The sequence below is a fragment of the Oreochromis niloticus genome, linkage group LG14 (genome assembly GCF_001858045.2).
Source record: "Oreochromis niloticus isolate F11D_XX linkage group LG14, O_niloticus_UMD_NMBU, whole genome shotgun sequence".
In the NCBI taxonomy this organism is placed as follows: domain Eukaryota; kingdom Metazoa; phylum Chordata; class Actinopteri; order Cichliformes; family Cichlidae; genus Oreochromis; species Oreochromis niloticus.
The window spans coordinates 19760867-19787248 of NC_031979.2; the positions used below are offsets into that span (position 1 = coordinate 19760867).

Sequence of the window (26382 nt, forward strand, 5' to 3'; positions counted from 1 at the left end):
GACAGGTGTATGTGCACGTTGGTAAGGAGCAACCGGGCAAAACGGTACACAGTAAACAGTAAAACAGACCAGGGCTCAGGACAGAACATAATGAAAACGCTAAAACAGGATTATTTTAACTATTTTTATATTTGTTTTTGATTAAATTTAAATGTATGGAATGTAAAACTGAAATGAGAAATTACTCCTTTAAAAAAACGCAAACAGACAAAGGACTTTTCCTGGTAGAGGCTCAAAGCTAAACACTTTTTTGGTGACGTCAACGCGCAGCGACGTGAATATGTGACGTCGCCGGCATCCAGGAAGTGAGCTGCAGAAAGTGGGAAAACGTTTGTGCAACGTGATCTGTGGAGTGTTTTTCTCCGCTTTAAAAAGTAAGCGAAGGTCAGGAAATATTAGCAGCTACAGGCTGAGCTGTGTGACGGTAAGCAGGGGCAGCTACGCTAACCCCGTCTGTTTGTGCTCCTTTAAAAATGTCAGACATTTGTTTTTCTAACATCAACTTTTACTGCTGTGAGTCCGAGTCTGTGTGTGTGCGCGCAGCCTTAGTGTTGCTGTTTACACTGCCGATGTCAGTGATCCGAAATGGAAAGTTCAGCACTGTTGATGTCACTTCATGTCCACCATCAGGGCTCAATAATGGCTCTGAATAAGTCCATGCATCCTCGGAACCGTTACAAGGACAAACCACCTGACTTCGCTTACCTGGCATCCAAATATCCAGACTTCCAGCAGCACGTGCACACAAGCCTCACGGGAAAACCTATGTAAGTACCTGAGACTGTCCTCTGCTCTGTGTGTGTGTGTGTGTGTGTGTGTGTGTGTGTGTGTGTGTGTGATCGTGGCACTAATGATCTCCGCTATACTTTCTTTCATAATTACACACATTTACATGCAGTACTTCCAGATTGTGCACCTCACTGGAAAATTAAAACAAACAGTGTGATGCATCTTTGCATCTTGAGGCTGATGTCTGAAGAGTCAGTTGTCTCCTTGCTGCCTTCCTTTCTCCTTTTCTTTCTCCTTTACTACCCTTCCAGCGTACCCAGACATCCTCTGGGTCTGTTGGCCCGAGATTTCTCCTCTCGTTGGATTTCTCCTCCTTATTTCAGAGATTTCCTGATTTAAAACAAGCCAACTGGTCCGAGTGCAGTTAACGCCTTACAAAACAAGATTTTGGGCTGCTTTGTTAACAACAACAAAAAAAGATTTAATGTTGAGTAAATTAAACCCCACATAGGGCTATAAATATTTTTATCAGAGTCCTGGTGATTTTCGCTTCAGTTGGCACCGAAGATTTTTATATGGGCTGGTACTTATATATTGCCAAGTGTCATTCACCCAGTCTCACACACATTCATGCAGCGGTTTTATCTGTGCTCAGGTGCTTTATCTAACATTCACACACTCTGATGGATGCATCTTGCTGAACCAGAGCCGCCAGGAATCGATCCTTCTGACAGTCAAACCGCTGCTGCTGTACCCATATGCAGGAAACCCCCCAGTTTTATAACAGTGACTGTTGTATTCTACCAAATATATTATTTTATAAGGATTATATTAAAAAAAACAACCCTGGGAACATCTCTTGGAGGCATTTCTAAACAACTGCGAGATCATCAGTTCAAACAGGAACAACCCAGGAACCATTAAGGCTCAAACTGCAATGAACTGGAAACTGCAGGAACACCAGCATCGCAAAGTTTTATGGTCTTTAAATGAGACAAAGATTGAGCTGTTTGCAACATGTTTGCTGTTTGTCTTCCCCCTCTCTGTTTTCTCTATCTTCACTGCTCCACTAGCCAATTAAAAAAGGAAAAAATGCGACTAAATAAACCAAAAAAAAGAATTAAATGTGAGGCGTTCAAATCAGAGAACACTGTACACACTGTGAAGCACGGTGATGGTAGCATCATGCTCCCGGGCTGATTTGCTGGCAGTGGTGCTGATATATTAAACAAAGTGGAATAATGAAGGAGGAGGAAAACCTCAAATCTCTTCAACTTGGACACAGCTCAGTGATCCAACAGGACAATGATCCCAAACTGATTTTGGGATGGTTAAAGGAGGCTAACATTAAGCTTCTTTAATGGCCTTCCCAAAGTCCCGACATCAACCCTTTTGAAAATTTGTGGACTAGTCTTAAAAATCAAGAAACCAGCATATTTTAAATGAACTTCTTTTACCAAGAAGCGTGGTCAAATATCCAGCCAGAATTACACCAACAGCTTGTTGATGGCTACCAAAAGGGTCTGGCTAAGGTGCAAGTTTGCAAGGGACATTAAACTAAATATTAACAGGAGTGTATGAATATATTTGAGCTTGTATGAATCCTCTAACCCTGCATGGATTAGACAAAATCAAATAATCCAAACTTGTGCACCAAATTCTTGTTTTGTAAAATCTTTAAAGACAAATGCTGCAATTCAAAGAAATCATTAAAACCCCCAAATTACCACGACATTCAAGCTGAATGTGAACCTCTGACCACAGCTGTATGGTACCTACCTAGTTCGCACTAATTGAAGCCCTGAGGAACACATTCAGCTCCTCTCATGACCCAGCTGACTCGCTCTGCTGGTTAACGCTCATTCAGCTCCTGGCAGCAGCAGGAGGAAACCTGGACAAACGATTAATGGGCCCAACATCAAAAATTTTCTTCCTCTTCACTCTGTCCTCTGTGTATGTACGAGTGGTTTCAACCAGACCCACAATTTAGCTCGAAATAGGTTAGTGTGCCAATCAAAGAAGGCCGGCAAGCTTCCTGTGTTTTCCTCCAACTGGGCACAGATTTTGTGTGTGTGTGTGTGTGTGTGTGTGTGTGTGTGTGTGTTGCTCGGTGAGATCGAGCTGCTGAGAAATGTAGAAAAAGTCCAGGCTGGAGAACAAAGGAAGGGTATGTTTGGTGGGATTGGTGGTGTTGACGTCAAACAGTATGAGCTCATGATTGCAGCTCTCCATCTCTGATTTTCCTGTCTCGTTTCTGCTGTGTGCGCGCTTCATTCTGTGGTTTCCATCCAGCGTTTGCCCTTCAGTGCTCACTGTGATGCACTCAATTCCAGCGAATTGCTGCCTTTGATATTTAATAAATACGAATGCAAAACAGATCAAAGTAAATGTCTGGGCTTCTGCTTTTATTTCTAATTATGAGAGCACGCGTGGAGTGAAAATGTAGACTTGTGGGAAACGTTATTAGATTTTTGGGTTGATAAGTTGGAGGTGATTTTATTTGTGTGCCACAGTTTACTGAAACCGTTTTAACACCAACTGTCACAGTGTTTCACTACAACGAGCATGGCTGTTAACTAAAACCGATAACTCTTACACGTTGTCAATCTTGTGAATACAGCGATATAGGATTTTCACATTGATACCATAGGTGTGTCTGTTGACAGGATTTTTATAAAGCCTTGCGGCTTGTTTCTCCACTAATTGGAAGAATTTCATTTTGAGAGGAGTGAATTTACTCCCCCTTTTAAGAGGTTGATTACTAAACTTTAGAGCAGATAAATATGTTACCATAGGTTTTGTTCTTTTAGTTGAGATATAGAATAAAACATGACTAACGTTTGAGTGATGGCGAGTGTGAGAGCTGCCAGTCATTGTTGGACTTCTCCTTTGTGTTGAACAGGTAGCACAGATGAATGCGGACGCAGTGTCACTGCAGTGAGTCCGAACATCTGTCTGTGGCTGCGAACATGTTGGTGTGTGCCGTCTGTAGCGGACCGAGCGTGTGTGGGCACACTGTAAAACCCGACTTGATGTCCGTGTGTGACAGGTGTTAATTATCAGTCTGCGGTTCCCTGACAGACGGACAGATGACAAACAATGAGGCGGCGGTGTTCGAGCTTGACGCTCGGCATGAAAATCATATCTGGACAATCGGGGGATGCGACAGCTTCTCCTGCTTACGTGTGAGATTTTTGTGACAAGACCCGATGTGAGCGGACACACACATGAAGAACTGGTCGCTTGAATTTAAAAAACAGACGGCCCTCTGCTCGCCTTTGAAAAAGAGGGCTCATCTCAAGCACCACCATCCTGAGATAATATGAGGAGAGAAAACTTGCATTAAATCGGCTCAACTGACACTAAACACACTTAGCTTGATAAAATAAGATACCACCTAATCACCGCAAACTAATGGCTCAGTCATACAAGTCAGTCTATAAAAAAATCAGTGGCTACTTGATGATTGTGTTTAGTGTTGTAATATTCTTGAATCAATGGATCCTACCTCATTTTTCCTCTCCAGTCATCATCAATATGCTTGGATACGTCACTCGGTGAACAGCCAGCCTTCTCAGTAATGACCTGCTGTGGTTCACCCTTCTCGTGTCGATAATCGTCAAGTCAGCAGTCTTACTCGTGATTGCAGTTGTGCACACAGAGCTAGAAGAAGGGATGCACTCTGTTTAAACTGTGTTATATATTATTTTTTTCAAATTCTAAATTATATGATCTCATTGTTTGCAGTGCTGGATTTCTAATTTTTATGAGCTGTAAGCAGCAACCATCAGGAAAACAAGGAAAGGCTTGAAGTTTTTCACTTCAGGTGTCATGAATATCAGATATTAATATATAATATGTGAAAGTCACACTGTTTAACTGATTAAGAACAGTTGGCTCAAGGTGCTTTGTATTATAGGGTAAAGATTAGCATGAAATTCCTCCAAAATTTCATGAACCCAGATGAGTAAGGTGTTGGCGACAGTGGCACAGAAAAAACTTTCAACAGGAAGAAACCTCCAACAGAACCTTAAGCAGGGATGGGTTGGAAGGAGAGAGAGACGTCTAATTATTCATAATTAGATGCAGTAGTGGGGTATAAACGCAAGCAGACTGAAAGGAAGGTCTAAATTTGACGAGATGTGCTATTAAACAGCGAGTGGAGTGTGTCGAAATGATGCGTCGTGTGGACACGCATCATTAGATTAGCATGTTGGCGTGCACCATTGGTAATTTGGACTTAAGAGAGTAAACGTCTGAGAGCAGCGAGAATTATTTGGTCATGAAACTGTGACGAGCTGCAATGAGGTGGCGTCTGTGGCACACTGATGTTCATTAGGCATTGCTGTTAATGGGATATAAGCAGAAGAATTATGGAGTTATAACTAGGCCTGCAGGATTATGGCTAAAATAATATTTTCCACAAGTTTCACACAGAAGTAAATGTTTCACTTCAGAGGCGTTTGCACTGCTGGCTGGACGGAGCCTGTTGGAGGTGAACTGAGCCTTTGGTTAAAGCCGAGCAGATGTGCGAGACCTTGGCGGTTTCGCGTGCCCCACTGTTGGGTGAGTCCCTGCAGTGGATGGGAGACGGCTGAAGATGGGGTTTCTTTGTAAACAGATGCACGTGAACAATGTTTTAGTCATTTAGACTTGCCTCATGGCCATGTTGTTGGGGATTAAAGATGTCCTGTGATTTTTAAATGAAATAAAAATCTGATATTTTGTTTCTCTTCTGCCCGACACCTAAAATTTCTGTAGGAGTCGCTGACAAGTTTAGCCCATCTTTAAGACAGCTTGAAACGTGTGACGACAGGAGAGATTCTGGATTTCTGGTTAGCCGTCTGCAGGAATTTGGCTCTTCCTCCCCGTCAGCCTGTCGCTCCATCAGCGGAGGGATTAGTGCGGTTTTGTACTTTTCAATGAATTCATCTTCTGGGTTTTTAAGTATTTAAGCACCGAGTTGGGGGATGAGGGTAATCTTGGGGAGACACTCACTCAATCCTCCGGGGAGATATGCCTCCCCTCATTAAGGGATCGTCAGTGGAGCAGACTGATAGCAGCGGGCAGAGAGGAGAGCTCAGACCAGAGGCAGCAGGAATTTGATGGAATTGATTGGAAGTGAAGTGAGGAGAAGATAAACCCCAAAATATTTTAAATGTTTTGGGGCTTTTTCCAGATTTTGATAGGAGAAGGGGGGTTCTGATCAGGCAGATAGAGGGGTGGGATTAGGAGGCGTGAATGGTTATTAAAAATTCAGCAGCTTGGGTGAGATTTAATTTAAAAAATGTTCAATTTTCACACCAGTTTTGTTCAAAGATGTATTATTTAACAGATTCCTGAAATGGGGGTTGGAAATGAACGGATAATTAACAGCTCTGATCATTGCAAATTGATAAATGTAACCTTACATGGATCTTGCAGCAGAGCGGCTCCTGTACCGCTCATTTTAGTGTCTGATCAGGGATACGAAAAGGAAACTAACCACTTTTTGGTAAGAAATTATTGATTTACTAGGGAGCAAATCAACATTTCGTCCTCAAAGTTGATGTTAGATGAAGGAAAAATGAACAAGAGTAAAGATTTGAGCATGTCTGACAAGGGCCAAATTGTGGCTTGGGGATGTGTCAGAGCCCAAACTGCAGCTCTTGTTGGGTGGTCCCGGTCTGCATTATCTATCAACAGTTGCTCAAGGAAGGAACAATGCTGAACCAGTGATAGTGCCATTACACGCTTAATAATGCACATGGGGAGCGAAGGCCAGTTGAACAGATGAGCTGCTGTAGTTCATATTGCCAAAAAAGTTGCTGCTGGTTCTGATAGGAAGGTATCAGAACACAGAGACCTCGCAGTTTGTTCCATATGGGGCTGCATGGTTGCAGACCAGTCAGGGTGCTGACCCCTGTCCATTGCTGAAAGCTCCCAACAGTGGGCACCTGAGCATCAGAACTGGACCACAGAGCAATGGAAGAAGGTGGCCTGATCTCATGAATCGTGTTTTCTTTTACATCATGTGTGCATCAATTACCTGGAGAACACCTGGAATCAGGATGCACTATGGAAAGAAGGCGAGCCGGCAGAGGCAGGGTGATAATTTGGGCAATGTTCTGCTGGGAAACCTTGGGTCCTGTCATTCATGTGGATGTTACGTTGACACACACCACCTATCTAAGCATTGTTGCAGACGATGTACACCCTGTCATGGAAACGGTACTCCCTGATGGCTGTGGCCTCTTTCAACAGGATAATGCATTCTGCCACTAAAACAAAAATGAGGGGAGGTGTTGACTTGGCCTCCAAATTCCGAGATCTCAGTCCAGTCAAGCATATGTGGGATGCGCTGGACCAGCAAGTATGATCCATGGAAGCCCCACCGTGGAACTTATAGAACTTAAAGGATCTGTTGCTGACATCTTGGTGCTGGATACCACAGCACATCTTCAGGGGTCTAGTGGAGTAAATACCTCGATGAGTCAGGGCCGTTTTGACAGCAAAATAGGGAACTGCCACAGGTAGTCAGAATGTTATTCCTGATTAGTGTATGCTTGCTGTATGGCACTTTTGGAGAAGCAAAAAAACGACATGTTACAGAAATCGAAAGGTTAAAACAACACCAAAGTGCAGTACGGCGCCAAATTTGTATTTTTTTTTTGTTAGGAAACGGCGAGCATGATGGCCATGTTAGTGCTTCACTCTGTCGTCCAAATGTGGTCACTTCATGCTCCAGCCTAAGTGCTGAACTTGAGTCCTCAAACCAGTGGTTTAGGGCTCATGGACTACATCCATCTTTCATATACAGTTTCTACAGAAGTGTATATAACTCTAACGACGGCGTGTTAGGCTTGTCTGATATTTTGAGTTGCTTTAATTTTTTTCCACTTTTGATCTTGAGAGACAAAGGCACCTAAACTCCTTCCTTCCACTCACCTTCCTCTAGATGTTCTCAGCTAAACATAAGTGTTACATGCATTTTTTCAGATCAGACTATCTGCAGAATTGCAAAGTGGAACACAATGTGCTCAGAAGCAGGTTATCTTTAAATTCACGGTGAGCTTCTTGTGACGCTCTTATTGCTGCTCTTGTGAGGACTCAAAAAAAAAGAAGAAAAAACTCATGACGTGAGAGAAGTTGCTGCTAATCAGCACAAAATATGTCCCAGTGCACTCAGATTGAAGCACCGTGAAGGTCACGTGTGTGTGTGTGTGTGTGTGTGTGTGTGTGTGTGTGTGTGTGTGTGTGCTTTAATGCTGATCATGGAGCTTGCTGTCTGTCTCAGCACTAAACGCCTTCTCACCTCCACATTCTGACCTGAGCCAAGAACTTTACTGCCCTTCAGCACTTAAATTGTCTTTCTTTCTCCACCTACTCTCCGCCTCAGTCAAGTCAACTGTAACCAAAACACAACTAGACTCCTCATCGGTCCTCCTGGTGCTGTTTTATACATCGTCTACTCTTCTCGTCACAACTTCTACGCTCAGATTTGTCCCACGTCGCATCCCGTCGACCACGTTAACGGCGTAGGCACGCAACGGTGAACCTGTAAATCGCGGGCACGCTCACGCTGCTTCTGGCATCAGCCATTGCTCCAGCGTGGCCGGATTTGCGTGCTCTCCTCATCTGTTCAGTAGGTGGGGTTGCCATGGAGATGTGGCATTTGCAGTGCTGCTGATGGGAGTGATCGGTCTGCATTGCACACACACATATAAAGAGCTAAAAATAGAGGGCTGGCTCCCTCTCTGAATATTGATCCTTATCTAATGATGCCTCAGAGGAGAAATGAAAAGGGGGCAGAATCTCTGCGCGCTGGACAGACGAGAGAAGCCGGCTTTCATTTTGGGAACGTGCGAGCGTTATGCTGATTTATCACTTCACCCTAATTAACTGGGGCTGTTTTTAAAGTGCAGATTTCTTCACTGGTTGGTCTTCTGCAGCCGTGTTGCAGATCCTCAGAAGAAGCAGGTGTTGGCTTTCTGTGAGAGGTCAACAGCTGTTCACAACTGGACCATTAACCTTGTGTGTTCATTAGGTGTAGAGACACTGACTAAGATTGATGTGGGGCTGTGTGGGTGCATTGCGCCTCATCTGGGGTGTTTTGTCTTTGCTGCCACCTGAATGAAGATGCAGAGTTCAGTGAGAAGTGAAATAAGATGCATTTTCTGCTTTTATTAGACCCCTGACAGCAAAGAAACGACAGGAAACGAGGAGGAAAAGAAGCACCTAAAGGAAGCTGATTTTAGTAGGGCAGTGTGATGTTCATAGTTCAGCTGTGGGTTTAACAAGTTGTTAGTGAAAATTAAAAACCATGAAATGATAAATGCATCTTCACCTCTTTGATAGTTTTGCGTGTTCTCTGCTAAGGGAGGTAATAAAGGATAAACTGAAGGACTTTTCCTCAGTGTTTAGACCCCTTGAAGAGCTTTTTATTAAGGCTCTTATAGTTCGGTCACTTCCCTCAGTTAGGAGCCTTCCTGAGTAAAATTGACCTTTAAACGCACTCCTGGAGAACTGTACATAGAATGAACGCCTGTCCGAGATTCACTCTTTTTTGACTTGTCACGTTCCTATTTTGCCACTCTGCCACCTTTGATGGTGTCGAGTCAAAGGTTCTATAAATGACCACAGTTGATCAAAGTGCTGTACAAGTTATACAATAATATACACTGTATATAACAGTCACTAAATCAGCAGTAAATATACGCTTAAGTTCAAAAGTTGGGCCTCATTGGCTCTTGCTCTCCTGTTGCTTCTTTTCCATTGGTACCCACACCACCCAGCTTGACTCGGTTTTTGAAGTTGAGCCGAGATGGTACTGGTGGAAAAGAGGCACAAGTCCAGTTGATACTACCTACTGGAAAACAGAACTGCTTTCCACTTCCTGTCATTTTCAAAGGAGATTATGTAGCAAGTGACAGAAATGTGAAGTGAAATAAAGGCTCAAAGGTTCACAATAAACATAGATGGTGTTATTATTTTGTGATCCACACACAGTGGAGTCAAAAAGACTTCCATACTGCCACATTATGCTGCTCTCATCTCTGTAGTTCAGTTCAGTTAGTTGGAATAAAGAGTTGCACACAGCCAGAGCATGTAGTTTTGTCATGGTGCATGTGTGTTAATTTAGCTTCAGTGTTGGAGCTACTAGACCTCCCACACTTGGTCCAAGTCAGAGTCACAGAACCTATTTTTATGCCCATGCATCCCAACTTGGTCCAGGTCTGCTGTGTACCTCTTTCTGAAGATGATGATTTGTCAAATCTGTCATACTCCTGGTATTTTAAGTCTAAAATGAATCCTTTAGTGATGACTAAACGGTGCACATTCAGAGAACTCACAGGACCTTGCAGGATATTCACTCACACTTAAACATGGAGGTTTTCTAGTCATCCTCCTGACCTCTGACCTGTGAAAAACCCAAGCTGGGATGGACTCTTTATTTAATGTGAAGACGTTTATGTGTAATTGAATCCTGAAAACGGCGACAATGAAAACACAATCAGCGGCTGCCTGCTTTTGAAGCTGCAGAGCCGTTTCCACCATCAGTCGAAGCGTTTCTTCTGCTGGAATATGCTCGCACCGACACTGCGAGGTGCCAGACGCTCACATCGCGAGGATGTGTCTAATTGCATCTGCCGAGGTGCGAAAGAACTCTGCAAAGCTTTAATTACACCTATCTCGCCCACTCGTTTTGTCTGCCTGCCTGTGTGACAGCTGAAATCATTAAACACGCCGAGAAGGAGAAGACGGGTGAGCCGAACGACTGGGACCGAGAACTGGGAATAAAAAGCGGGAGGTCTGAGTTGTGTTGAAAATGTGAAACTCATTGTCATCAGCAGGGGATTGTGAGTTGATGGGCTGCTTATCTCCCTTTTGTTTCTCGTGCGCGAGTGTGTGTATAACGTGAAGTAATGCGGTTCAGTGCAGGGAGCTGCAGGAGGCCGGAGCAGCTGAAGGTTAATGAAGTGCTGTATTAAGAGCAGTTTGGTAAATTGCTGTCAGATGGCCCACATGGTGAAACGAGAGGATCAGCAAGAAGCTGAATTGAAATTATCCTTAAAGGAAAATTGTAGTTTCTTTCAAGCTTGGCTTTATTTTCGGTCACCATTCCCACTGGTACTCACTGGAAGTGCTGTACTCACCAAATGCTGAGGAGAGGGCGGTGAGGAGCAGTTAACCACATTTATTTAGAATTAAATGAAGGTGAAGAGCAGAAAGGTGGACCTGTTAAGCTAATTTCCACTAGCCATGCGTGATTCACAGTTTAGAATAATCTTTCATCTGATACGGAGCATCAGTACGGCTCCTCTCATTCCCTCTCTGATTGAAACAAGTCGTTTTGGCTTTTTTCTAGTTGGGTAGTTCTAGCAAACAGAAGGTCTGAACAGTGAATAGAAACAGCTTGGGTAGACAGGATGTAACGTTAGGACGAAAACCATTCATCCAGTAACTCAACTATAAAAGGAAAAAAATCCTCAACGCAAATGTTTTACTTTGATGTTTTCTTTAATCCACGACTCTGTAAACCGTGAGCTCAGGTGGAGTGAAAGAAAAGTTTTTTCAGCGCCTGCTACTGTAGAAAGAAGCCTTTAAACCTTACTACAATATATCACTCAGACGTAGTTGGAACTTTTTAAAATTGTTAAAGTTTTCATTGAAATAAGGAGTTTTCTGACGAACTGCACACCCGCGTTCAAAGCCACACTTCCACACATCAGACTTCACCCTCGTTGTTCAGCTGTGATCAGCAGGAGTCGCAGTTATTCACACTCATGACTTAACTGGTGTCTAAAACATCTGTCTCTTGCTCGTTTTGTGTGTTCTCGATGTAGACAGATGCAGATTTCACCACCTAGCAAAAGATGACGTATATCAGATAAAGTCCGGTTCCCACAGCTGCTCTGAGTTTGAAACGTTTTGCTCATTTAGTCGCATTTCTGATTTTCTTCAGAGTGAATTTCAAAGAGCCGGAGGCGGTGCGAGCGCTGACCTGCACCCTGTTAAAGGAGGACTTTGGTTTGACCATCGAGATCCCTCTGGAGCGACTCATACCCACCGTCCCCCTGCGCCTCAACTACATCCACTGGGTGGAGGACCTCATTGACGGCCAGAAGCAGCCGCGCAGGGGCATCGACATCGGTACGGCCACCAGTTTCAGTCACCTTCAGCACACTTGTGATGTGATAGTCTAGTTAAACTGCTTTGATTGGTTTATAAGACGAGAAATCAGGCATTTAACTTAGTTCAAACATGGTCATTTGCACTTCCATCACTCACTGTCAGACTCAAAATATAAGGTCATCTGCACTGACGCAGTGTGTCAGACTTCACTCTAATGCACGTGCTTCAGGTCTCACCGGTACCTGTACATCTGTGTAAAGTGAACGTGCTTTTCCTTTAAATGCTGCAGCAAACCCCAGCAGCACATCCTTAAACATTAATAACCACAGACGGGGGGGATTTAAATGTTAATGCCGCTGCTCTGGGTTTTTCTTGATGTGGCTCGCCGCTCGGCACAGCACCTGAAATGTCAGTTGGTGCTTCCAGCAAATGAGCCCAGTCATTCCCAGTTTTCCCAGCACTCGTCAGCCTGATCCCCAGTCAGACGTCACTACTTGTTTTTCATTCTGTCGCTCAGAGAAAACAAGGTCTGACTTTAAATGTGTTTTCCTGCAGGTGTGCTGCTCCTCTGTAGTTCCTCAGGTCACTGATTGGTGACCCCGAACCTTTATGTGAGCCCACTGAAGCTGTCTGCTCGCTGATGGATCACCACTGGGTGTTTCCTTTTCTAACCGAGGCCATCTCGACTGAATTATGTGGCTTTGGTCCTTGTTAGATGGGAATAATTTAATAATAGCTGCTGGATTTGACATTTATTGACCATTATGTCCACCAAGTCTAAGATAATTCTTTAGAAACGCATCATGTCACACTTTGGGACCTCCTTCCTTCAAGACAACAAAAACACTGCGGCACATTTTCATATTGTTCAGTGACAGCTATGATCAGTCATCATTGTGAACACATACATCACTGTCAGGCTGCCAGTAATGTGTGTGTGTGTGTGTGTGTTTCATCAGGCACTGGGGCGTCCTGTATCTACCCCTTACTGGGAGCCACAATGAATGGCTGGTACTTCCTCGCCACAGAGGTGGACGACATCTGCTTTGACTATGCTACCAAAAACGTGGAGCAGAACAACCTGTCCGACCTGGTCAAAGGTACGTTTGGTCCACTCAATGTGAAGGTGACTTCATCTTCAGATATTAGACGCTGGAACTCTCATACACTGTCTCACTAGAGATGATGTTTTACATGTGAGCTGCAGCACTGAGGATGAATTTTAGGATACTGTGATTACTAAGAAGTAGATTAATATGAGAGCAGGAAGAAGTCAGCTACCATTAGCCACCACAAGCTACTGGTCACGTCAGGTCAGTGTGACACTGGAAATAAAAAAACAAACCATTTTGCACAAATGTTCAGCTGGATGAAGGATGATCCCACTTTTCTGGCCATAATTCATGTGATAATGATGAAAAAGTTTAAACATCAGATATCATCAAAGGTAATTCTGAACACCTTGGATTTCACCTTCTGTCTGTGGGTCTGATACAGCCTGGAAACAGATTGGTTTGTTAGCTGATGAGGTTTGCAGGGCCAGTGGGTAGTTTTTTGGGGGCTTCTGGTGAAGCTGGTGAATATCGACGCAGAGACTTTCCGTGCGTCCACCGATGATCGTTTATGAATGCAGATGATGCTGCCATAGCGGCTCTGACCAGCCAAAAATTAAGAAGCTTATGTAGGTTGCGTGGTGCAGTCTCCAAAGATCAGGCTTGTTCTGGCAGATCCCACAGATGCTCCACCAGGTCCTCTGGAGTTTAGAGAGAGCAGGTTTGTTGTATTGCTTGTGCTGTTCCTGAGCAATTTTTGCAGTGTGCTGATGTCCTGCTCTGAGAGGCCACTGCCATGAAAGGTGTACATGGTTTGCAGCAATGTTTAGGTTGCAGACCGTGCACACCCAGAGTGTGCCAGCAGGAAACGCATATTTTCACCAGTCCTGCTTTTAATGCTGTGGCTGCTTTGTGTAATTTGATCACTGATTGTTGGTGTAAATATTTCAGCAAGTCCCGCCAAAATCTCGATATCCTGCCTTGAAAATGCTTCGTTTCCTGTTGTAGTAAATAGGATATCTTTTTGTGACACTTAGCTGGACAAAACAGAGACGTCTTGCTGGAAGAGTGTCGTATTTAGCCTGAGTAGAAACTAAACTTGTCTCTGCTCAGCAAGAACTGGCTGACAGGAGTGCAGCACACAGTGACTCAGGAGTCCCATTTTGTATTGACAGTCATACATTTTATTCAGCTTTTAAACACTTGTCTCACATTAGTGTTTATTTATTTATTTTGCCTTCCTCAGTTGTCAAAGTTCCTCAGAAGACTTTACTGATGGATGCCTTGAAAGAAGAGACAGAAATGGTGTACGACTTCTGCATGTGCAACCCTCCCTTTTTCGCAAACCAGCTGGAAGCAAAGGTAAAAGTTAAAGTTTAAAAGTAGTTTAAATTCTGGAGCGTTGTCTGCTTTGAACTTGAGGTTTCTGACTCATTGACAGTAAATGCACTCGTATACTGACCGGAGCAGCTCCAGCACCAAACACAGTGTGTTTACATGATAGTAACAGGGCTCTAATAGGATTTTATTGTAATCTCTGTCTGTCTTGCTGCCAGGGGGTAAACTCCAGGAACTCGCGTCGACCTCCTCCCAGTTCAGTGAACACGGGCGGGGTGACGGAGATCATGGCAGAGGGCGGAGAACTGGAGTTTGTCAAGAGGATCATTCATGACAGCCTGCAGCTCAAGAAACGCCTTAGGTGAGGAAAGAGGACTGGTTTTTTCTTTTCTTTTTTTTTTTTAAAGGTTGCACACGTATCTGTGTGTAAAAACACAAACGTCATTACAACACAGCCACATATTTAAATTAGCGGGTGGATGTAGATGAGTGCTGCACTTGTAGTTGCTCTGGAGAGGCTTGGAGAGCTTTAAATGGCTGCAGTGAAGGGGAGACTCGGAGAGGTGAAATGGGCAGATGGGCTGCTGCACATTGATGGAGCTGTCACCCACAGTTGCTTTAATGATTTTGGCACACGCTGACTCCGTGCTGTATCCGGGAGCCCACAGGGAACAGCTGTGTTTGGGAGGGTGAGGGTGGAGGGGTCGGATGGATGGGTGGGGGTGTCTCAGGCGGCCCTCGCTTTACCCTCCCTCGTTACGGGGCTGTCACCGAGGCAGCCGAGCGAGACCCGGGCAGAGGGAGCTGCAGAGTGGTGCTATTAAAACTGATTAGACGTGTCACACCTGCTACACGGAGCGCTGTGTGTGTGTGTGTGTGTGTGTGTGTGTGTGTTTGCATAGTGGAAAGATGAGCACTCTGAGTGGGACTGATGTTAACACCTAGTTGCTCTTGTGTGGCAGTGTTACACTAAAAGTCAGAGCGAGCCGGGTTTCATTTCGCAGGTTTGAGGCTCCGGCCAAACCAACCGGAGCCGACTGTCACTCCCAAAACCATGCTGGGACACCAGAGCCTCCAGGTGTCCATGGAAACACTGCCAGCCTTTTCCGATTGGTCCTTTGAGACGCCCCCATTGCCCCGCTCTGCTCCTCTTTCCTTTCTTTCCACCAGAGAGTAATTACTGTCAGATAAGGCGAGTTTAACTTTCAGCCACATATCCAAAAGTGCGGTTAGATTTGAGGTAATGCTCCTAATTCATCACGCCATTGATATGAAAATTACCGTCTCTGGTAATAAGACTGTAATCACGTGCCAGTGCTTCAGAAGAGAAAAGACTGAAAGTGGAGGCCGATGCAGCTGCGCTCTTCTCGAAGAAGCTGCTGGTGGTGCATTCGGGGATCTCTCCTGGGCGTTGCTCCCCACTGTGCTCAAAATTGGCGAACATCTGTGAATATTAGAGCTGTTAAATATTTCATCGTGTCACCTGAGGCTGACGGGCTGCTCCTCAATACCCCTTCAGCCCTGGCTGTCCTCATGCCTCTTTAACATGATTACATGTCAGTGTCCTTACTGATTGTCAGTCACAAGTTAAATAATGTTTCAGATTTAATTTTATTTGGGTGTTACAGAAGCTTTTTAGCCAAGTACAGTCAGGAGGTAGGTTTGACACAGCTATAGGAAATGATGTTAAACTGCATCTATGTACATGTCTATTAAAAGCTTTCTGTATTATAATGAAATAATAATAATAATTATAGTAAAAAGGAGAGTAAGACTAAAAGATGTTGAGATGGTTGAATGGTTCACAAATTGTTAGTATCTTAAATAAAACTCTATGATCATTATAGTATGTCTGTATGAACTCCTCCTTAATGGGGGAGCCAGTCACAAAACCTACGGACATAACTTAACGGTGGCCAGAATTTGTATCTGCGGTGTATTTGTTTTACTCACCACTTAAATGGATCAAAGAAATCAAAACATGTACTATGTCCCTTTCAATGTCTCTTTAAAATTAAATTTAAATGCATACTTTTCTTGTGTGTGACTACCATGAGCCATGCCAACATTACGCTATTCCAAGTAAACGTCAAACTCAAGGTTCACAGTTTTAGGTTTTGCTTTCAAATTGAACAGGTTTCTTTGTAGCTTTCAAATAAGATGAACACATGTAATAAATACATGAGGAAAACAAAATAGCACCGCAGGCCTGGCAGAAACTGCTTGTAGGGAGGTTTTGTCCTAGTATTTGTAATGTAGATAGGAGCCATGTAAGGCTGTAAAAGTCATTAATAAAACTTTAAAATGAACTAAATTTTACATCTGACAGGTAGCCAGTGTAGTGGTCTTTTTATTGAAATTCTGGGACCTTTTTTTGTTGTTGTTTGTTTGTTTGTTAATGAGTTGGCAATAGGAGATGGACTTTTGGCTGGGACCCAAGTAGTGTGGATTACAGCAGTCCATGAAGGAGTGGGTGAATTTTCGAGCTCTGTTACAGATAGAAAATGATTGACTTTTCCAACATTTCTTATGTCTTTAGAGATTTGTAAAACAAATCTCTAGAGCCCACGATGTAGCCTACGACAGCATTGCCAGGATTAACATCTGTATGAGTTGCGTCGACAACTACGTCAAGTTGAATTTCTAGTGAGGTGTGCATCAGGTTGCAGTGTAGGAAGTTTTTATAGTCCTGTGAATAACTCAGCACCTCCTTACTGCTTCCATAGGAATTAAGAGGTTAAGTAGCAGCCAGGTAAAGATTATCAACTGCAGTTGCTTAACTTATCATCCACAAATCTGAGCACCTCTATAAAACCTGACGTTTTGGTAGTTTGCTGGTTTGGAACAACAGTCTGCTCTGGTTTTTAAGAACTAAGGCGATAAAATGAACCCCTGATGATGAGTTTTAATAAAAACATCCAGACACGTTTTGACTACCTCTGTGAAATTGACCAGCCGTCCTTCCAGGCTGACTCCCTGATGTGTTTCTTTCCTCCGCCTGCCCCAGCTGGATGTTGCTGCTCATTGATCAAGTCCAACCTCACGTCTTTATCACACAGCAGTGATTATTGATCAGGCGTCCACCACGGGATGACTTCAAAGCAGTTTTTCCTCTGCTGCAGGACCGTTCACACCCGGATGTTTTTCTGCCTCTCGTATTTTGCTTTGTGTCGCTCCCCTGAGCACTCCCCCTCTCCTCATTTGATTTGTGCTCGAAGGTTCACGCCCGGCTGTTGGCCGCTAACACCTCCAACAGATACAGTTTGGTTAATATGGATTCTCCTTTCTGCAGGTGGTACAGCTGCATGTTGGGAAAGAAGTGCAGCCTGGCACCTTTGAAAGAGGAGCTGAGGAAGCAAGGGGTGAGTAGCCAGCGAGACCCAGAACAAAGAGAAACCCACGAATACAAGCGCAAACACGGTAATCAGTGAGAGTTACAAAGCAGGCACAGCTTTGATCTCAGTGTGTTTATGCAGAGACACGATGCTTCTTGCAGGGCTTGTTAAAACAATCTTTCCACACCCCCGTCGCCCAAGCTACCTTTCTCCTATGTATTGATGTTTAAAGGAGTCAATCACCAGCACCAGCTGAGCACGCTCACAAACGAGCCATGAATGAGCTGATTTCTGTTTGCTGTGCATGACTGAATCACACGCCTCTCAGTAGCTAACATGGATTAGCGTCATTAGCCTGACTAATAGCCCAGCACATGACTCCTGACTGCTGTGGGCCTGCGGTACCGCGCCAATCTCACAGACTGCCCGGCCCCCGCCCCGCACCTGCCACCCCTCAACCCTCCTCCAGGGTGTCGCTGCTCATCAGAGTGAGTGCAGCGTTGGCTAACATCCAGGAAGAAGGCTTCATTCTGAAGCGTGTGTAAAAAGAAACCTGCACTTGTTAATATGCTAATGCTTTCATCACCAATTACTTGATTCATCCTCCAGCGTGTCCTCAGTTTTCTTTGTGTTTTTAATTTAGCAAATGTGACTCTGTTACACATAAAAACTCACCTCACCCTCAGAGCTGTCTGACCTCTGACATATAAGATAAGTGACTTCCTCCTATTTTCTGAGAAAACCCTGACAGCAACACAGTGGATTCCCACATCCTCCTTATGTTCTCACATACTGTCAGAGACATAAGAGCCAGAGGTCACACTGGCAAAACATCACACTGTCAGATTCAGTCACTGGTTTCTAGAAAGACTAAATTCCTAAATTGTTAGTTTTGATCGAAGATACTGCACACACCAATCAGTCACAGCTGCCAATCAGTACAGACACTCCAAATGTTTTTATAATGATGTGTTTTGGTTTTTTTTAATAAATATTGAATCTGCTATGGGAAGGACTTTATTTGGATAAAATAACTGAATACTGATAGTGAGACAGATATGTGTAGCTATAAAATGACAAGCCTTGGTTGTAGGAAAATGTTTGAAGTTTGGATTTTTCTGTATTTAGCCATAAATGATCATCAGATTTTCACCTAAGCGATAAGGGGGATTTCACCCCTGCACTCTTTAATCCATTTAAAATCATGTTACTCCTCCCTGCGATTCAGTGTAATTCAGCGATGGTACACAAACTCATTTTTATTTTAAAAGGTTTCTTTTTTCACATCTAGTTTCAATTTTTAGTTTAAATGAACCATCATAAATTTTGTTTGTAGAGATGTATTTTGCGTGACTTGGAGTTTTTCTCTTTACAACAAATATTTTACATGTGATCAGTTTCTGTGGTGTATTTTCTTTATGTATTTATTGTTTTGATGATCTCAGATACGGCCTGGTCGCCAGAGTACTGCAGTGTTTTCATGCTGTGCACTTGTTAACTCCAGACTTCTCTCTGTTTTTGCTCAGGTGCCTAAAGTGACCCACACTGAGTTTTGCCAGGGGCGGACCATGCGGTGGGCACTGGCTTGGAGTTTCTATGACGACGTGGTTGTTCCGGTGAGTTTGTACAGATTTTTTTGTTGTTGTTGTTAAATGTCAGTAACAGAGGATTACCAGGATCAGGATTACATATAAAAGCAGGTTACCTGCTCAGCTCTGAGGAGCACATTTTGCTCTGCTGCTGGATGTTTCCAAACCCTCTCCTCAATAATGCACCACCTCTGTCCCTCTCCAGACTGGATCCTCTTTCCCTGCAGCCTTGTTCCATTATGTGCACTTACTCCGTCCTCTGGGGAGATGTTTATGTGATTTCTAACATGCTGTAGCCAGGCAACAGTCGCCAGGGCAGGATTGTGCACGCACACTGTACCGCAGGCGTGTCTGGATAAGAGGGTGAGAGTTGGAGTTAAACAGACATGAAAGCATTGCAGAGAGAGATCTGGAAATGATGCTGCAGTGCTGATGAGGTCAATCAAACACATAAATGCAGGTGAAGCAGAGGCTGTTTGGTGGACTCTGTTTCTATTTTTCAGCAAAAAAGCAGTTGAGCAGAATGATTGGCCTAATTTTTCTCCATCTACCATCCTCCATGTTCACACTGCTCCAAATCATCAACAGGCAGAGCCCCGCGAGCACATGTGGGGTTACGTAGCAGAAGTTCACGGTCAAATGCCCAATTCTGCCTGCATGAACCTTTCTATGGTCATCTGGTTTATGTATATAAGCATGGGAGAGCTCATTAATGTTAAATGTAGACTAAAACATATGTGACATGTATGGATCTGTGACCTACTTAACCTCATTATTACCAGCGGTGACTTAATTTATGTCTGGTGTAACCAGAAATGTTTGCAGTACAGTTATTGAAGTGGTGGAAACCTTCATAAGGTTTCAAATCCAGGAAGAAATAGATTTTTGGTCAATTTTATTTATTTATTGTTTTTGCATTTCATTTTCATTTGGTTCTCTCATTTGGAAATAGCTTCAATCTAAAAAACAAGATAGAAGGCGTGTTTATGTTTTTTAAACACTTGGATCTGTATGATGTCAGTGAGAGCCTCTTCCTCTTCTGCACTGTGATCCTCTTCCATCTCACCCTGTCTAACATCCTCCTCTGTCGCACCAACCTTGTGCATGTCCTTAATCTCGACATCCATGAATCTTCTCTGAGGTCTTCCTCTTTACCTCCTCCATCTTCATCATCCTTTGTCTAGTATATCCACTATTCCTCCTCTGCACATCTCCAAAGCCTCTCAACCATGCTTGTCTAACTTTGTCTCCACACTGCTCCACCTAAGCTGTCCCACTGATGTATTCATTACTATTCCTGTCCATTCTGGTCAGTCTTTAGCTCAGCCTCCTGTCTTTTTGTGCATACATCTCAGCAGGTCTCACTGCCATCTTGTAACCCCTTCCTTTTACTCTTGCCACAAATTACCTCCGAGACTTGTCTCCACCCTCCCCACCCTTCTTCACCTCTCCTGTGCACTGTTTGTTGATCTGAATAGTTGATCCCAGGTATTTAAATTCATCTACTTTTACTATCTCTACTCCTTGCAGCTTCATGGCTACACCTGTCTCCCCCACCATCAGTGACACACATCTATTCAGTGTTGTTTCTACTGACTTTCATTCCTCCTCTCTCCTGAAGATGCCTCCACCTCTTCAGACACTTCTACTGGATTTCTACACTCTCTGTGTGATACCACTGACTGTAGATATCGTTAATATGGTCATCTCAGAAACATAGCACTGACTTTTTAGCAAAGCAGCCCCGCTTCTTTTTGCAGACCTACTATTTGTGAGGTTCAGCCAATCAGGAGGAAGTTAGAAACAGACCAAGGAAGGAACTGAAAGGCTGAACTGAGGCCCAGTATAAGATAAATGATTATTTTCATCTGTGAATTATGCAAAGTGACTCTACTAGGATAGAGTCTTACTCAACTAAGAAAAAAAATATGGAGCTGGAATCAACCGTAATGAGTCCCTTTTAAAATGTTTAGTTATTTTCTAATTTATCCTTTTGACTCTGGAAACTAGCCATGGCTGTTTGATTGGAGCATCAGCTTGATCCCAGTTTTTTTTTAGTTTTTCACTGAGTTTTGTCTTCCTCCTGTAGTCCGATACAACAAAAGATTGCATAGACAACCCTTCCCTCATTTGTTTTTTCCAACCAGTACACACAAATCCACACCGTTTTCAACATATGAAATAATACGAGCTGTTGTTATTTTTTGTTTCAATCTTATTACAGAGAGAGAAAAAATGCAGGGGTTGTAGTGAATTGAAAGGAAACTACATTAGATAGAAAGACCTTTTGAATGCAGACAAAAGAGGAGGAAGCACATCCAGCACAGGCCGACAGAATAAAAGGACCTGTAGACAGAGAAGACTGCCAGGCTTTATCTAAGCCCTGAGGCCCACTGTTGCTCATACAAGCCTGTAGCAGGAGGAGGAGGAGGGGGGATCAGGAAAGTCCAGAGTCCAAGCTGGGGTTTGGGGACCTGACAGAAATCAGGGGGTTGGGAGGAGGGGGGTGATCAGAGTATGATTTACAGTTTGCCTGCAGGTGAGACTGGCAGCAGTTTGTTTCTCTGTGATGTGCATGTGAATGTGTGTGTGTTCATGGACTCAGGAGGTGAAGATGGATGATTGAACATCATTATATGTGAAGAGAACAGCTCTTGTTGGTTTTAACCATGTCTAATTTTAAAAATCGGGCAGGGCTGTGTGTGTGTGTGTGTGAGTGTGAGAGAGAGAGAGAGAGAAAGGGCATGCAGTGAGGTTGTAGTGGGTAAGTGGGATTAATAATGGAGTGAAAGAGCAGCAGAGTCAGAGGAGGATGGGATTCAGTTGAGAGGTGTGTATGTAAACTCTACATGTGGGTTTTGTGTCCTTTCATTTGTAAGTCTGTTTGTGTGTGTGTGTGCGAGAATCTGTGTCAAGGATGCTCGGTTATGAACAGACAGGTTTGGCTTGATGGATTTTATTGATTTCCTTGCACAATGAGCTGCAGAGCATGCAGAAAAGAGGGAGCGACGTCTGAGGCAAACAATAAGAAATAAAAGCAGCAGCCAGACAAGGCAGCGTCCATTGTCAACCCATTAATTACACGTGTCCATCTCCTCTAAATATGCATCTAAAAGCACCGTCATTTTAACTAAAAATCAATAGATGATTGAGACAGGGAGTGAGCACCAACTCTGCTCTTCTTCTTGAATGTGCAGCAAATTCAGAGATTATCTCTGAGGAACTGTAAATGATGAAACATCACTCACAGGCAACAATAAAAATCTTCAGTGACTCAGAGTAACTGAAACTTGACAACAGACGAGTGCAGCAGAGTGAAGGTCACCCTCTGCTCCTTCCCTCTGCTGTTTGTAGGTCAGTCGGCCATGCTGTCTGCTGCCTCACTACTGCCGCAGACCCCCGCTGTCTCCCCGCTTTAAGCCAGCCTGCAGTGAGTGCATCGATCACAGGTTGGCTGCAGTATGACTGCTGCAGAGCCTCAGTACTCCGACACAGTTGGGTGATGATCTACATCACCATTACAGCATGACATTAAAGGGAATTAAAAATCTAAGTTTGATTTATTGCAGGCTCAGGTGCAGCTTGCATGCTTTGAGCGCCCTCTTGTGGCACTCTGCATTTATCTTTCCTCTTTAGATTTGTTTTTGATGCACAGATGTAACTGCATCATTTTACTCATGCCACTCATTTATGTAGTATTTTTAATGGGCTCTCACTCATGGGCGACTGCTGGGGAATGCTCCAACCCTCTCCGTGAGATGGTTTTAGGCCTAAAATGAGCAAAAATTGTATCTGAGAGGTTAAAGAGTAGGGAAGGAAGAGTACAAAATGTGAGGAAGTGTTCAGCAGATTTTGGTTTTTGACAGGTAGCAGGACAGTGCAGCTACTTTGAAGGCCAAAGGAAAAAGACTCAATCCAGTAAAATGTCAGTCTTCCTCCTCAAAGATCAACTGTCTGATTGTGGCACAGATGTTGATCATTTTAAAATTTTATGCCGACTACAAGTCACACGGAGCTACTTAACTTGGACATCCAGTTTGGTATACAATATGCAGACCAGGGATGGGGAACTCCAGGCCTCAAGAGCCGGTATCCTGCAGGTTTCAGATATCACCCTGGGTGATCACACCTGAATCAAATGATTAGTTCATTACCAGCCCTCTGGAGAACTTCAAGACATATTGATGAGGTAATTTAGCCATTTAAATCAGTTGTGTTGGATAAAGGACACATCTAAAACCTGGAGGACACCGGCCCTCGAGGCACACGTGAGACACCCCTGATGTAGACTGTATTGTACTCAACTGTAGTCTGCAATGCGTCCGTCCATTTCCTCTGATATTTCCTTGCATGTCCACCTCAGTGCTGTTATAACACAGTTATTGTCTGCATATTGAGCTCCAATAATATTGGAGGTGACTGAGCGCTATTCATTAAATGACATTTTCCTGTAGTTGCAGAAAGAAGTGCGTTGCTATTAGTGCCTTCTTGATTGAAGACTTTACAGATATCTGAGTTTGCCAAAAAGGATTTGAAACAGCTCACACTGTGTAAACACTGCCCCCTGCTGGCAGCTGTGCTCTGAACTCATACAGTTCATAGTCTCCTATTACTGTGTAGATTTGAGTATCCTCAAGTCTGGTTCCCCTGTCCTCAGTAATATCCAGTACAGCTTGCTGTCTAACGGTGTCTGACTGGCTTTGTGTGATCTCAGTCCCCTCCCAGTAAGAAGTGTAAACTGGAGAAGGCCCGGAAGCCCCTGTCATTCACGATGCCGGAGGCGGGACTGAAGGAGCTCCAAGCCAAGGCCTCGGCTTTAGGTTGCACATGCCGCAGCCCTGTGGACAGCCTCACCGTTCTGGTCGAGAAGACGCTCACTGAGCTGCGGGTGAGCTTCACTACTGAACATTGTTTTATTTATAATAGATTTCACTGAAGTTTTGACTGCATTGGCCTAACTGTCTCACGTGTGCGGCTCTGCAGGTGCTGCACAAACGTGTGCCTTGCAAAAAGGAGGAGCAAAGCCTCTTTCTGACAGCTGTGGAGAACACCTGGATCCACGGGCGTCAGAAGAGACGTGAACAGAAACGTCAGCTGCGAGAGCTCCCCAGGGCGCCACACTGCGCCGGAACCACTTCACAAACCACCGTGACCGCAGGTGCTCCGGAAACATCCCCGACCTCCCAAAACCAACTGACCACCGCAGAAAACAGCAGCAGCCAGGACGAGAACGCTGAGAGCAAAAGCACGCCTGCAGACGAGCCGGGTAAAGAAGTCACAGAGAGCATGACCGGGGAACAAAAAGAGGCCCCAGAAAAAGTAACAGGCGAGGATGTGGACATGGAGTCCTCTACCTGCACAGAAACGGGGCAGGAAGCAGACCTGAAGGAAACACCCGCTGCAGCAAGCGAAACGCCCTCGAAACAACCAGTGAGCCCCGGCACTGTCAAACACTTCCTGTTTAAGTGTCTGCTGAATGTGATCCAGGAGCAGAGTGATGTAGTGATCGAGATGCACTGGGTCGAGGGTCTGAACAGAGACCTGATGAACCAGCTGTGCACTTACCTGAAGAACACACTTTTAAAGACTGTCGCAAAGTCCTGATTAGCAAGTCGAGATCTTTTCTTCTCAGAAATTAAAAGCTTTATTTTTTAGAGATGATTAATGTTGGGCTGTGTGTTGGGAAGTTTATTTTGTATAGCTTCTGGAAGGCAATTCTGTATTGGCTGTTTCTTTTAATTCACTTTTAAGATTTTGTATTCTAGAGGAAAAAGTCTCCTTTCCCCCCGCTGAAAAAACACAAGCTTGTTGTTAAAAAAAAACCTAAATCACCTGTTTTAATTAATATACTTATTAATATACTATGCTTAATATTAACCATACAACAAACAAACCATCATACATGACAAGAATCTCTATCGTAGCGCTAGTCACCAATTGAGCTTTACAAGTTAATTTTACTGAGCTGGAATCTTCAGGGAAATTACTCCGAACAGTCCAACCAATGATTTATTTGGCCTTGCTAATAGCTGATATACTCATGTAATCACCCAGCTCTGGTTTACACTGCATATTGTGTTATAAATTGCAAAGATATTTGGAATAAATTTACATTTTTATACAGATTTTTTTCCCTTTCTCATAGTGCATTTTTACTCAAATGTCTTTAATTATGGAGTACCTTTAAATATCCACAAGAGGGCAGCGTCAGCTTGTCCTGTGTGTTATGATCCATTGTACTCGTTGATCTTTAATTGTTCCTTTGTTAGAGATTGTATTTTAGACTCATGATCGCTCCAGTCTGGCACGACTGTTTTAAATAGACCCACAGACCGTGTCATTCAGGAAGTTCCTGGAGCCCCTCGGTCTTTCCTGGAGAGCCTTTGGTATTATTACTCTGCTGTACCCGGCTGACTTCCTCAACAGCATCAAGTGAATAACAGGAAAACATTCCCAAAATATGCAGGGCCACGTGTACGTATGTGCACATTTTCTGTTGTCATAAGCAGAAACGCGGTTCCTGCTCATACGACGTGTCCTGCGGTCATGGCCGGACTTTGACTCTGGCGATGCATGAGTCATGTGATATCTGCTGAATAAAGGGCAACAACATTAGAAGCTGGCATTTTTGTTCTTTTGTTTTTAGTCTACTGATACAACATCTTTAAAGATTTTTAATATGCTTAAAAAACTTCCAGTAACTCTCTCACTGTTATTTATGTTGCTGTCATAAAGATGACGTTTCCCTTTTCTCCAAACCTTGAAGGCTTATAAATCAGTCTGGATATTGGTGGTGTGACAGGAATTATTACACTAATAAATCAAAAAGACCTGAAATGACTAATCTTTTCGAACACTAGTTAATTATAAGTCCAGCATTTACTTTGCTGCCTCCAGCCACTAAAATAGTTGAATTTATTGCTTTTTCTTTCCCTCTTTACTATAAAAAAGCACATTTGGGTGGACAAAATCACCATAGAGTCAGAGGGAAGTGTATTGTCATTAATCCTTATCCTGACATAATAGCAGTCAGTGATGAAAGTGAAACTGAGCTGTGGCCTTACATTAATCAGATAAGCCACAATGTGCTACTTCTCTATGGTTTTATTGTTTAACAACTACAGATACGGCTTCAGTAATAACACTGATTAGTGCAGGGATGACAAGCTCTTTTTATAGCCGTATCTTTAGTGGGATGGACCAGTGAAACTCCCGTTACTTTCA

The 26382-nt window shown here is 43.7% G+C and overlaps 1 protein-coding gene across 2 annotated transcripts; it reads left to right on the forward strand.

The window, feature by feature from the left end:
* The first annotated feature begins 248 nt into the window (after positions 1-248).
* On the forward strand, positions 249-25781 carry mettl16 (methyltransferase 16, N6-methyladenosine). Of its 2 annotated transcripts, none has more exons than XM_005463729.4 (10): positions 249-374; positions 631-767; positions 11675-11862; positions 12804-12944; positions 14143-14258; positions 14453-14595; positions 17527-17596; positions 19096-19185; positions 23873-24046; positions 24142-25781. In XM_005463729.4, the coding sequence occupies exons 2-10, from the start codon at positions 640-642 to the stop codon at positions 24760-24762; spliced, it is 1671 nt and encodes a 556-aa protein (XP_005463786.1). In that variant the 5' UTR covers positions 249-374; positions 631-639; the 3' UTR covers positions 24763-25781. The 2 variants fall into 2 exon arrangements, with proteins under 2 accessions (XP_005463786.1, XP_005463785.1); XM_005463728.4 differs by having other exon boundaries at positions 264-424.
* The last annotated feature ends 601 nt before the right edge of the window (positions 25782-26382 follow it).

What these genes read in the sequence shown, in the direction of transcription:
- mettl16 (XM_005463729.4), top strand. Translation starts at nt 640, where the DNA reads ATGGCTCTGAATAAGTCCATGCATCCTCGGAACCGTTACAAGGACAAA. An exon ending in AGGAGCTGAGGAAGCAAGGG is followed by an intron (nt 17,597 to 19,095) that starts GTGAGTAGCCAG and finishes GTTTTTGCTCAG; the next exon opens with GTGCCTAAAGTGACCCACAC. An exon ending in AGACGCTCACTGAGCTGCGG is followed by an intron (nt 24,047 to 24,141) that starts GTGAGCTTCACT and finishes GCGGCTCTGCAG; the next exon opens with GTGCTGCACAAACGTGTGCC.